At 40.8% G+C, this 13051-nt stretch overlaps 1 protein-coding gene across 1 annotated transcript in view; it reads left to right on the top strand.

The window, feature by feature from the left end:
* Positions 1 to 13051, top strand: part of Taf3 (TATA-box binding protein associated factor 3) — a 143113-nt gene that overhangs the window by 92986 nt on the left and 37076 nt on the right. Inside the window, exon 3 of the mRNA XM_005071716.4 lies at positions 8418 to 10246. Coding sequence (XP_005071773.1) covers positions 8418 to 10246 — 1829 coding nt within the window. The remainder of the gene's footprint in view (positions 1 to 8417; positions 10247 to 13051) is intronic.

Below are 13051 nucleotides of genomic sequence, written 5' to 3'. Positions count from 1 at the left end.
GGTTCTTCTAAAAAAACAAAACAAAAACATGCCCACTTATACATGTTATATTTTAAGGTTTCTGATTTTGGTTATAGACAGGAGTGTTTAAAAATATTATATGCCGCAGTGTAGATATAATTAAAAATTTTTAGCCTCAGACTAAAGGATAAAATGTTGAAATGGTTTGCACTTGGTTTGAATGTCACTGCATCTCCTTTTCCCCAAGGCTCCTGTTGTCCATCTCCCTCTTACTGGCCACCTGTCCAAGCTCGATCCCTGTGGCAGCACCTCCCCTGAACCTGGCAATACCCTGGGTTCAGACCCATTTAACTCTTACCATTCCATCAGATTGTTTCAGTTATGTGTCATCTTCTCAATCTTTTTGTCTCCAAAAGTAGGCTGTCTTATTTTGTTAGCTTCACTGTCATGAAATTATTTTGACAGCAACATTTTAAAGATACAACCTATATCCAAAGACATAACGAAGTGGCTAGAATTCTAAGCACCATTCTCATGTTTCAATGACCTTATTCAGGACTGGCACTAGCTATATACCTGCACTTCAGATTGGCCATTATACATGGCCAACTACATGTAGAGGCAGCCTTAATAGTTATTATAGGCAACCCTTCGTAGGGGCTCAGATGTCCTTGCTTCTGTTCTGCAGATGAGAAATCGTAGGTTTTGCGGAAATTAAATGGGTTGTGGTGGGTTGAATTGTGGCTATGGGGGAAAATCAGCTGCAATTTCAGTGCAGTTCCATTTCTAGGCAGCATTCCATTTCCACTCTTTTTTCTGTTCTCCATATGTTCCCTCTGTTCAAATCTCAGCTGTACCACATCAATGGATGTCTACAAGGATACAGGTGGTTCTTTTTTTTTCTCACTATATTTTTTTATTTAAATTAGAAACATGCTTGCTTCACATGTCGATCCCAGCTCCCTCTCCCACCCCTCCTCCCTTGCCCCTCTACCAAACCCCCACCCAATCCCAACAGTATTCCCCATGGAGGGTGAGGCCCTCCATGAGGGATCTCCAGAGTCTGTCACTTCATCTGGGACAGGGTCTAGCCCTCCCCCATGTGCCCAGGCTGTGAGAGGTTCCCTCCATATGGAATGGGCTCCCAAAGTTCATTCGTCTGTCATGGTAAACACTGATCTACTACCTAAGGCCCCAGAGATTGCCGAGGCTTCCTCACTGACACAGCCTCTGCTTCCATCAGTTACTGGATGAAGGTTTGGCAATGGGATTGTAGGGTGGCACTCCCCTGATTCATGTCTAAAATCCATATATGAGTTAGTACATACATGTTTGTCTTTTTGTGACTGGGTTACCTCACTCAGGATGGTTTCTTCTAGTGCCATCCATTTGTCTGAAAATTTCAAGATTCCATTGGTCTTTTCTGCTGAGTAATACTCCATTGTGTAAATGTACCACATTTTCTCTATCCATTCTTCAATTGTGAGGCATCTAGGTTGCTTCCAAGTTCATGCTATTACAAATAATGCTGCTATGAACATTATGGAACAGACATCCATGTTGTATGAATGTGCATCTTTTGGGTATATGACTAAGAGTGGAATTACTGGGTCTTGTGGGAGTCCCATTTTCCTGAGGAATCTCCATACTGATTTCCAAAGTGACTGTACAAGTTTGCAGCCATCAGCAATGGAGGAGTGGTTCCACTTTCTCCATATCCTCTCCAGCATAAGCTGTCCTTGGTGTTTTTTATTTTAGCCATTCTGACAGGAGTGAGATGACATCTCAGAGTTGTTTTGATTTGCATTTCCCTAATGGCTAAGGATGTTGAGCACTTTCTTAAGTGTCCCTCAACCATATTAGACCCCTCTATAGAGAATTCTCTATTTAGTTCTGTAGCCAGATTTTTAATTGGATGCTTTGGTGTTTTGAGTTCTTTGTAAATTTTGGAGACCAGCCCTCTGTCAGATGTGGGGTTAGTGAATATCTTTTCCCATTCTATGGATTGTCTTTTTGTCTTGTTGACTGTATCTTTTGCCTTATAGAAGCTTCTCAGTTTCAGGAGGTCCCATTTATTAATTTTCGATCTCAGTGTCTGTGCTACTGGTGTTATGTTCAGGAAGCAGTCTCCTGTACCAATTCGTTTAAGGGTACCTCCTACTTTCTCTTCTAAGAGGTTCAGTGTGGCTGGATTTATGTTGAGGTCTTTGATCCATTTGGACTTAAGTTTTGTGCATAGCGATAGACATGGATCTATCTGCAGTCTTCTACATGCCAATATCCAGTTATGCTAGCACCATTTGTTAAAGATGCTATCTTTTTTCCATTGTATAATTTTAGCTTCTTTGTCGAAAATCAGGTGTTCGTAAATGTGTGGGTTAATATCAGGGTGTTCGGTTTGATTCCATTGGTCTACCTGTCTATTTTTGTGCCAATACCAAGCTGTTTTCAGGACTATAGCTCTATAGTAGAGCTTGAAATCAGGGATGATGATGCCTCCAGATGTTGCTTTGTTGAACAGGGTTGTCTTGGCTTTCCTGATGGTTCTTAAGGTCAGGAGACTGTATTCCTTACATGACTTTGTGTCCTTAAGAGTCTGAGAACAGTGCTTTTCATAGTAACACTCAACTGAACATACAGGCAATTGAGTCATTGAGTATCTCCCAGGAACTTGTTAAGATAAATATATTTGAGAGCCAAATAAATGTGAAGGTATTTTTTTACTGAGAAAAAAATTTTAATAATGCTGTTGATAAAGGGAATATTAATGGACACCTTAACCCCAGAACTTAGAAGACTGAGGCAAAAGATTGCCAGTTTGATGCCAGCCTAGGCAACTTAGCAATATCCAATCTAAAACTGAAGAAGTTTCTACAGAAGTAATGTAGCTTTAAATATATTTAATTTGGGGGAAATATATGTGGGTAGCATTTTATTGTCCTTTTAGTTAAAGTTTAAAAATAGAAGTATGTTTTCTGCCTGGTTTGAGAACACGCCACTGAAGTTAAGTTGCATGCATCTGTGTAGTTAATGAGATAAAAAGCTTTCATGCCATGTGCAAACAATTTCCTCTTTTTCCTAATGTCTACTAGCTTTTTAGATTACAGTGTTTCTTTAAAGGCATTTACTGTTCTAGTTAAAATGATATTTTGTTCTAAGTCAATATTTATCATAGCTTAGAATTAACATCCCCAAACCCTTGTGGTGTGTTCAGACCTTATTGCCTTGTTTTGTTTTTGTTTGAGAAGTTTGCTAAGGAAGCATGTTTTTTCCATTATTCCTCAGAGAAATGTGGGGAGTGTGGATTATTTATGCTGCCAATGAAGGGAAATAACAGTGAAGTTTGTACTGTTCTGCCCTCATCAACATTTGTGACTTTAAAAAGATGGACATTACTGTTGATTGTGTTTTCTTCCTTCTGTGTGAGTTAAGAGATTTTTGTACTCAGTCATCCATATTGTTTCCTATTATTTCCTTTTTCACTGCTCCTGCAAAAGCATTCCAGATATGTCAGTCAACTTTCCATCACTGTAACAAATACCAAAGGTGATCGACTTTAAAAAAGAGGCTTATTTTGGCTCACGATTTTAGAGGTTTCTCTTGATTGATTGACACTGTTGCTTTCAGCCTGTGGCAGAGCAATACATCATGGTGGGATCACACAGAAGAGCAAACCTGCTGACTTCATGACCCAGGAAACAAAAGCAGAAAATAAAAAGGGTCTGGAACCCACATTGCCTTTAGAGGGTACCCTTCCATAACTTAAAGACCTCCATGGGCCCCACTTCGTGAAGTTCCTACCACCTTCCAATAACACAAAGTCAGTAACAGCCCCTGACATGGGAATCTTTAGGGACAGTTAAGACCCTACCTCTGTTAGCACACATGGGAAAATATTTGTCAGAATGAAGAGTTCCTTTGTGTCCTTAGTTGTGTCAGTATTTTCTGTGGTGAACTATATGGATTTCACGTCTTAGTGAATTTGTATGAAAAATAAAGTTATTAGTAACCATGAACATTTACTAGAATATTTAAATTTTTTGAGGCTTTCCACCCTGGCTATTAGGATTCTTAATGTATCTTCTTTGGTGGGAGGGTAGATTACTGTCTTCTTTTTCTCTTCTATATGGTTATGGCATACTTTGTGGTGTCCTTCAATAAATGTCAGTGCCAATCAATAGTCAGTTATGACAAATCCTAATTAGAAGTAACTTGTCTTACAAAGACACAGTTGTATCATTGCTAATTTCATCCAGCCTCTGATCCGCAGGAAAGGAAGCACTTTTATGATTCTTTACTCAGAACTGGTTTCTTTTACTGAAATGTCATTAAAAAGTCTGCCCAGTCACTCTGTGCAGCTTTTGGGGCAGGACAGGGTTGTTGGAACAGGTGGCAATGGTGACACCCATTTCATGTGTAAATGTTCACTCTGCCTTGATCATGGATTGTTGTGCTTGGAGTTCAGGAAACAGAGTTGCTTTTCTTTTTTTTCAACCTTTTCTAGAAAGTGCTGTAGGGTTAATCTTCTATGGATGTCTGTCCCATTGAGCAGTGTCATTGTTTAGAATACTTCTCTGCAATGCTAGCTTTTCACTGTCCTTTCAAGGGAAATGATGCTAATGCCCACATCTGCTAGAGCAAGAAAGAAAACATGGAGAAATGAATGAGTTTTCTTAAAATCACACTCTTGATAGTCTGCCTCAAAGTAGCGTTCCCCACTGTTGATTTATCACACATGCACAGAAGATGCCTCCTCCAGTCTTAGATACTCAGATGGTTGGAACATTGGCAGATATCTTTTGTTGAACAAGTGAGGTGCTTTTTCCTACACAGATAGGAAACAGGAAAACATGTCTAGAGTTTAACAAAACAGAAAAGGCCCCTTCCTGCTTACAGAGCTCTGTTTTAAATAAAGCTTTATGACTTTTTAAATTGTTTTACTATCATGAATAACTATCATTGAAAATAAGTCAATATATTTTCATATATATATATGTATATATATATATATATATATATATGAAACTATTACATTTTCCCCTAGCTAAGCCTGAGTACTCCCTCTGTTCTTATACCTACCTGGCAGCGTCTGGCAGTTCCAATCTGATAGAATTACACGCTAATAGAATAATGGCTTCAAACATCTTATATTGAAACCACAAATTTGGGGGTCAGCAAGATGGCTCAGCTGGTAAAGGTACCTGCCGCCAAGCCAAACAACCTGAGTTCAGTCCCCTGAACTACATGGGAGAACCGACTCCTGCAAATTCTCTCTCTCTCTCTCTCTCTCTCTCTCTCTCTCTCTCTCTCTCTCTCTCTCTCTCTCTCTCTCCTCCTTCCCTCCCTCCCTCCCCCCCACAAGTACTCTGGTTAATCTGATTATAAACATGTTTATATCTCTAAGACTTAGGAGGCCTTTACCAGTTGCCCTGGTCCCCCTTCCCAGGAACTGCTTGTGTGAGAGCAGTTTCCCTCTGCTCTCCCAGGGCCTTCCTCGGGTGTACTCTAGTAGACTCACACTCCAAAAACAAATGAAGATCCAAACCAGCCTCCAGAATTAGAACAAAGTATGCTTTAAAGGATTCCACAGGCCTATTTTCTTACCTAGCCCAAACTTTCCTTTCTACCTTGTCATCTTTAGATTTGTGACCTTTTGTAGAATAAAAAGGGTTTTTGAAACAGTAAAATAGAGAGTTAGGTATGTAGTTCAGTGATTAAAGTGTAGTTTTTAGTGTGTGAGAGACTTAGTTTGATTCCCAGCACAAAAGACGAAAAAGATGTGTAATAGTACTAAGTATTCCTTTTTGTTGTTTGGGACAGAAACTCATGTATACCATGTTGACCATCAGCTTGCTTCGTAACTAAGGATGACTCTGAACTTCTGATCCTCTTGCCTCCTCCTCACAAATGCTGAACTTACAGGTGTTTGCCACCACACCCTGGTTTATGTATCACTGGGGATCCAACTCTGTGCTTCATGTATAATATGCAAGGGCTCTACCAGCAGAACTACATCTCCAGCCCACTAATAAGTATTCTAAAACTTTTATTCCCTTGGAAACTATCCTACATGATCTCTTCTCTAATTCTTCACAGGTTTACCTCCAATCAATTAAGCACATTTGAAATCTGTCCTGCCATTTTCATAAGAACAGGAAGGGAAGGCAGTGTTTAGATGATCTGAATAATGTAGATCTGGCACAGAAAACCTTTAGCTTGAAGGGCCGGGGAGGAAATACTCTTGGCTATCTTTATTGTATGTTATACCAGAATATAGTTAAGCCCAAAGGCAATGTACTCAAAAGTTGAGGCTGGAAGGAAAGTGTGCAAAGAAATGGTCTGAATGACTCCGATGTTTCTGCCATGGCTACTGGAGAGACAACATTGTCAAGTAATGGTAGCATAATTATGTTGAAGTTATGTGTTTTTACAGTTTATAGAATGCTTTCACTTTATTGCCTCACCCGTACACTCCTGAATGCTTTTGTAACCTGACTTCTGTTAGCCTTCATTCTCCTTGACTCTTGAGTGTTGACATTACTCACTAGGCTTCCTTTAAGTGTTTTTTTAAATTTGTTTATTTATGTGTGTGCATATGTGCACCACAATGTGCATGTGGAGATCAGAGGATAACCTGCGAAGTAAGTTCTCTCCTTCTACCATGTGGGCCCCAAGACTCAAGCTCCTATTATCGGTCTTGGTGGCAAGCACCTTTGTCCACTGAGCCCTTGCCCCAAACTTCCTTTTCAAAACTTGATCCTTTGAGCTCTTTGACATCTGATCTTCCATGTGGTCCATTGTTCCTTTTGTCTTTACATATAGATAATCCTCAAAATTCTGAATCAGCACTTCATATTTCATTCCACTCATCCTTTGTTTTTTCAGTCATCAACAAAAGCTTTTGTATCCAGGTCTGGTTTTTGGAACTTCAGTATAGTTTTAGTTGTTCAGTCAACACTACTGGCTAAAGGTTCCTCAAACCCTGTGTCCAGGACAGAGCTAATAATATTGCTCTTCATTCTTCTTTCTGTTAATGATGAAACTGATCATTCTGGATCTTAAAGCCTTGGATTTGTGTTTGAACCCTTCAACTCATACCTGAGCATGCAACAGTCTGTTCACTGTCTTAAAATGTCATTTATCTCTCCTTCTTCCTATTTGCTACTACTTTCTAGTCTAGTCTCTTCTTCCATCTTACCTACATCATGCTAGTCACACCTAATTTGTCCTCTGCTTTTGGTGTCTGTCACTCACCATTCTATCCATCATGTGGGATAATCTTACACAGACTCCAGTCTAGCTGAAATCTTCTGACTTCTGTGATATGAATACAACTTTACTCAACTTTCTTTTGCTCCCCCACTTTACTCCTTGCTTCCCAGACACATTATTCCATGGTTCTTACCTACTTCCTGTGTCTCAAGTCCTCCTCTTTGCCAACTAACTGTTCATCCTGGACCTTGGTACTCTTGGCAATATTCTAATTCACTGCATTATTCTTCAAGTCTTCCACAATGATAGTGAATCACACCCTTCTGTTTTGAAATCCTGTAGCACTTTGTCTGTGGTACTAATTTATTTCTCTTATGCTATACACATGTACTATTTTAGGCTATGAATTGACCCTATAGTTCTTTCATCCTTTATCATCATATATTATACATTTAGTTAGTATGCACAGAAAGACATGACCTGATCTTATAAAAACTCAGTCAAGAAGGCAGGGCAAGTGCATCAGCTCCTTTTGAAAGGCCAAGAAACAGACTCAAGGAGGTTGAGATGACCTAAAGCCCATCACTCTGTAGGGCCAGAACTCTAGCTAAAGTGCAGTTTCAGATGTCTGAGCCAAATGGATTGCGTTGCACCATGCCGCCCCTCCAAGGAGTATATCTATGATGAAAGTTGTATGCAGAGAACTAAATTTTGTTGCACATGTTTTTCTTCAAAATGCTGGAAAGATGTCTTAGTAAAGTGCTTGCCATAAAAGTATAAGGACCTGAATGCAGTCCGCCTAAGCCCATGTCTCCCCCGAATGGGTAAGATCCAGATTCAGTGAGACACTATCTCAGAAAGTAAGGTGGAAAGCCACTGACAAAGACACCTGGTGTTAGCCTCTGACTTCCACACACAAGTGTACACACATATACTTTTAAAAGTATGTCTTTCTGTCTTTCCTGAGATTAGCAGTCATGAAAACTGATCTCTATTTTTGAGGGGCATGAGGGTGTTGGGAAAAGCATGAGTAGAGTGTAGAAATAGAAAGTCAATATTCTCTCAGGAAATAAATATAGGAATCTAGTCTCCTGTTACTACTTTTAAAAGAATGATGACCCCGGGATGGGAAGACCTGGGAGGACTCACTCCTTTTCTTCTGTCCAAGAAGTAGGGTTTGAATCCTAGATTCTGTTCCTTAGTCCCTGCTCCATTCTAATCATGCCCTTTTCTTCTTTTACCAGAGGAAGAAGAGGAGCAGGTGCCCACTGATGGAGGCACCTCAGCAGAAGCCATGCAAGTGCCCTTGGAAGAAGACGATGAGATGGAGGAGGAGGAAGTTATCAATGATGAGAATTTCTTGGGTAAGAGGCCACTGGACAGTCCTGAGGTGGAAGAAATGCCCACCATGAAGCGCCCACGACTCCTGAGCACTAAAGGGGATTCCCTGGACGTTGTACTGTTAGAAGCACGAGAACCTCTCAGTTCCATAAATCCACAGAAGATCCCACCGATGCTTTCTCCTGTGCATGTCCAGGACAGTACAGATCTGGCCCCTCCATCACCAGAGCCCCCGATGCTGGCTCCATTTGCAAAATCACAACTACCAACTGCAAAGCCATTAGAAACAAAGTCATTTACACCGAAAACAAAGACTAAAGCTAGCTCTCCAGTACAGAAGACTAAATCACCGAAAACTACCCTATCACCAGCAAGGCTTGGAAGTCCCATTCGGTCACCAAAAACCGTCCCCAAAGAAAAGAAATCACCAGGACGTTCTAAGAGCCCCAAGAGTCCCAAGAGCCCCAAGATTATAACTCACACTCCCCAACCCCCTGTCAGACCTGAAACGCCAAATAGAACCCCTTCAGCTATAGTGGTTGAAAAAACTGTTAAAGAAACCATCCCAGTGAAACCAACACAGACTCCCCCAGAAATCGGGAAACTAAACATGGAAATGCAGCCGAAAAAGGCTGTGGTGACAGACAAAACCATCGATGACTCCATCGATGCCGTGATCGCACGCGCCTGTGCAGAGCGGGAGCCAGATCCTTTCGAGTTTTCTTCCGGATCAGAATCCGAAGTAGACACTTTTACAAGCCCTAAGAGGATTTCCGTTTCAGAGTGCACCACTCCAAAAGCTTCCACTTCCTCTAATAACTTCACCAAGTCTGGGTCTACTCCTCTGCCTCTTTCTGGCGGAACTTCAAGTTCTGATAACTCGTGGACAATGGATGCCTCGATTGATGAGGTGGTACGAAAGGCAAAACTGGGAACCCCTGCCAATATGCCTCCCACCTTCCCGTATATCTCTTCTCCCTCCATTTCTCCTCCCACTCCCGAACCTCTGCACAAGGGGTATGAGGAGAAAGCTAAGCTGCCCTCATCTGTGGATGTAAAGAAGAAGTTGAAAAAAGAACTGAAGACTAAGTTGAAAAAGAAAGAAAAGCAGAGAGATAGGGAGAGGGAAAAAGAGAGAAACAAAGAAAGAAGCAGAGAGAAGGATAAAATGAGAGAGAGGGAGAAGGAAAAGGAAGCTGCCAAGGAAGTCAAGTACCCATGGAAGGAGTTTATGAAAGATGAAGATCTGGATCCCTATAAGTTTAAAATTAGAGAATTTGAAGACATTGATCCAAAAGTACGGTTGAAAGATGGGATAGTGAGGAAGGAGAAAGAGAAGCATAAGGACAAGAAAAAAGACCGAGAACGAGGCAAGAGAGATAAAGATAAGAGAGAAAGGGAAAGGGCTAAAGAAAGAAACAGAGAAGACAAGATGAAGGCCCCTCCAACACAGCTGGTATTACCTCCAAAAGAAATGGCACTACCTTTGTTCAGCCCTTCTGCAGCAGTGAGGGTGCCATCCATGCTGCCTGCCTTGTCACCAATGCTCCCGGAAAAACTGTTTGAGGAAAAAGAGAAGCCAAAGGAGAAAGAAAGGAAAAAGGACAAAAAGGAAAAGAAGAAGAAGAAAGAGAAGGAGAAGGAAAAGGAGAAGAAGGAGAGGGAGAGGGAGAAGGAGAAAAGGGAGAGAGAGAAGAGAGAAAAAGAGAAGGAGAAACACAAGCATGAAAAAGTAAGCTGGGTATCATTTTCGGCACTGTCTGAACAAGGTCCTAGTACAAAATGCAGGTAAACAAAGCCAGGAGTTATATCTGTGGTTTGGATGTAAATCCAGGGGCAATTTAGTGACATTTCATTTGTAATGTGGTTACAAAGATCATTAGTTCTGTAACTAAGCCCCACACACATTGGATGCTAAACATACATAGCTTAGGAGGAATCTAATCATAAGCTGTGAAGTCTGTATTCAGTAAACTGATCTAGCAGTTAAAACACACATACATGTGCACACGCTAATCCTAAAATGAATATTTTTGTTCAATATCAAGTCTACTATATAATATCTTATAGTACTCAAAAGCATCTATTTTCCTAAGACATGTAAATACATGTCTTTTCTGTAAGAGGACAGGAAGGCCAACAGAGGGCTAATGGCCTTTCCTTTAGGAGAGTCACTCTGACGTTACTTAAGGAGGAGCCTGCGTGTAGGATTTGAACAGCTTCTCTTATTCCTGCCGTTAAGATTGAACCTCTTTCTCTGCTGATCTGTAGTTCAACCAGTGGGTAGAAAGGAACTCTACATGCAGAGATCTAGTGAGTCAGGTGAGGAGACCAGACTTGCAGAGTCCATGTAAACAGCAGGGATGTTCTGGAGCAGCCAGGAACTGTGTCCTTTAGACACAGGATATTGCCTCTGCTTGGACAGCTCTGCTCTTCCTCTTGGTCTTAAGATTGTTGCAAACTATCACTCAACACTCAGGACCTCTGTAGAGCTTATACAAGTACAGTAAGTACAGTACCAATAATGTCACAGTGTCTTTGGCTTCAAACTTACCTAGAAAAGCTAACTTGGCTGACAACAAATTTTGCTGCCTAAATTTTTTTTTAAGTTTTTTGAGACAAGGTAGACAAGGTTTCTTTGTATGGCCCTGGCTGTTCTAGAACTAGCTCTGCAGACTAGGCTGGCCTCAAATTGACAGAGATTTCCCCCTGCCTCTGCCTGGGATTAAAGGCATGTACCCTTACCACCCAACCTCCTGCTTAATTCTAATCACTTGTTTGGACCCCTTGCCTTTTCTATCAGTAAGAAATGGAATCAAAATGTCAGTAAGTGGACATTGGCAAGTTAATGAGCCACAGGACTTATTAACTCCTCTCTTCTTACAATATTTATCTTATTTGTATTACAACTCAAGACCTCTGAAAGAGCAGTCAGTATTAGTGCTCTTGAGCACTGAGCCATCTCTCCAGCTTATCTTATTTCAGTCTTTGCAGTCATGTTATCCTTTTATTGTTTCATTATCTTTATATGGTGCTTTTGGGCTTTTAAAGCACTTGCACACAGTCTTCTCCCTCCTGACACACCTATGACACAGATCCAGAAGGTATTATCAATATCCATGAACAAGAGGCAGCCTAGGAAAGGGGCCTATCCCAGGTGAGGATCACATATCCACAAGAGCCAAGTCCCTTATTGCACAGATAGTCTTCACGTTTTGAAGTGTTTTATTAGAGATAATTGTCTGACAGTAATTAGTCAGTATTCTATCATGCACCTAGAGTAATAGCCGCTGAACTCCCAGCCAGTCCAACATGATGCTGTGTATTTAGCACCACTTTGGCTTTGGGAAGTCAGTGGCATTGTTTGAGCAGCCATTATGAATCTGAAGGAAGCCCCCTCCAGATGAAGCTGATAACAATAGGCAGGTCATGAGCTCAGGAGCTACCTAACACTGGGGAAAATCAAACCAAACCCTCAGGCAGAGGCCCACTTACCAGTAGCTAGACAGACCATCATCTAGCAGAAGGGCTCAAATCTTGTGTTATTTTGATAGGTTATAGATCTGAGAAATGACAAAATATGAAGATTTATCAAAGTCAATTATCTTACAGAAATTTTACAAATAGAAAAATCGAATTGTACAGTTAGACCTAAGTTAAAATCCTGGCTCTTGTGAAATTGGGCATGTTGCTTATATGAAAATTAAATAAGAATGATATATAAAATGCAAAATGTATATAGGAACATGTCTGGCATATAAGTAGTAAATGTTACCTGTGTAAATGAAGATGATTACAGGAATAGTAATAGTATCCATTTTGAACTACCACATAAAAGTGTATGAACCTAGAGTTTCCTATTCATTGGGCCATACTAACCAACCTGTTAGTATTATCACTAAGCTTGGCAGCCTTGGCTTAATCCCCAGGATTCACATTGTTGAAAGAAAGAACCCACTCCCACAAATTGTCTTCTGACTTCCTTATGTGTCCCGTGCCCCCTCCATGCTACACCTAGAAATAAGGAAATATAATAATAATCCTTCCTTTTGACAGAGTTTCTGTTCTGCCTAGTCCCTTCTGTCCCAAATTAATACTCAGAGGCTTTTAGTAATTATTAACTCTTTGACTGATGGCTCAGGCTCTTATTGGCTAGCTCTTTCTTAATTTTTAACCCATTTCTATTAATCTGTATATCTCCATGTGGTTTTGGGTTACCAGAGAATGTCTAGGCATCCTACCTTTCCAGTGGCTACATGGTGAGCTACTCTCCAGCAGCTCACTCTGTGCCTCCTCTCCCCAGAATTCTCCTTATCTGGTAGCCCTACCTATACTTCCTGCCTGGCTACTGGCCAATCAGTGTTTTATTCATCGACCAGTAAAAGAAACATATGTACAGAAGGGCATGCCCCATCGCCTGCCCACATTTGGTTTCTCTGTGGAGAGAGTTTTTCACAGCTTGGTTCCACAAGTCTATTTGAGGCCAGAGTGGGATATATAAAACCTTGTATCAAAACAAGTTACCAGTACCAATGCC

This window comes from Mesocricetus auratus, unplaced genomic scaffold (genome assembly GCF_017639785.1).
Source record: "Mesocricetus auratus isolate SY011 unplaced genomic scaffold, BCM_Maur_2.0 Super-Scaffold_100013, whole genome shotgun sequence".
Classification (NCBI taxonomy): Eukaryota; Metazoa; Chordata; class Mammalia; order Rodentia; family Cricetidae; genus Mesocricetus; species Mesocricetus auratus.
Note: the sequence above shows the minus strand (reverse complement) of the source record. Positions and strands in the feature narration are given on the sequence as shown.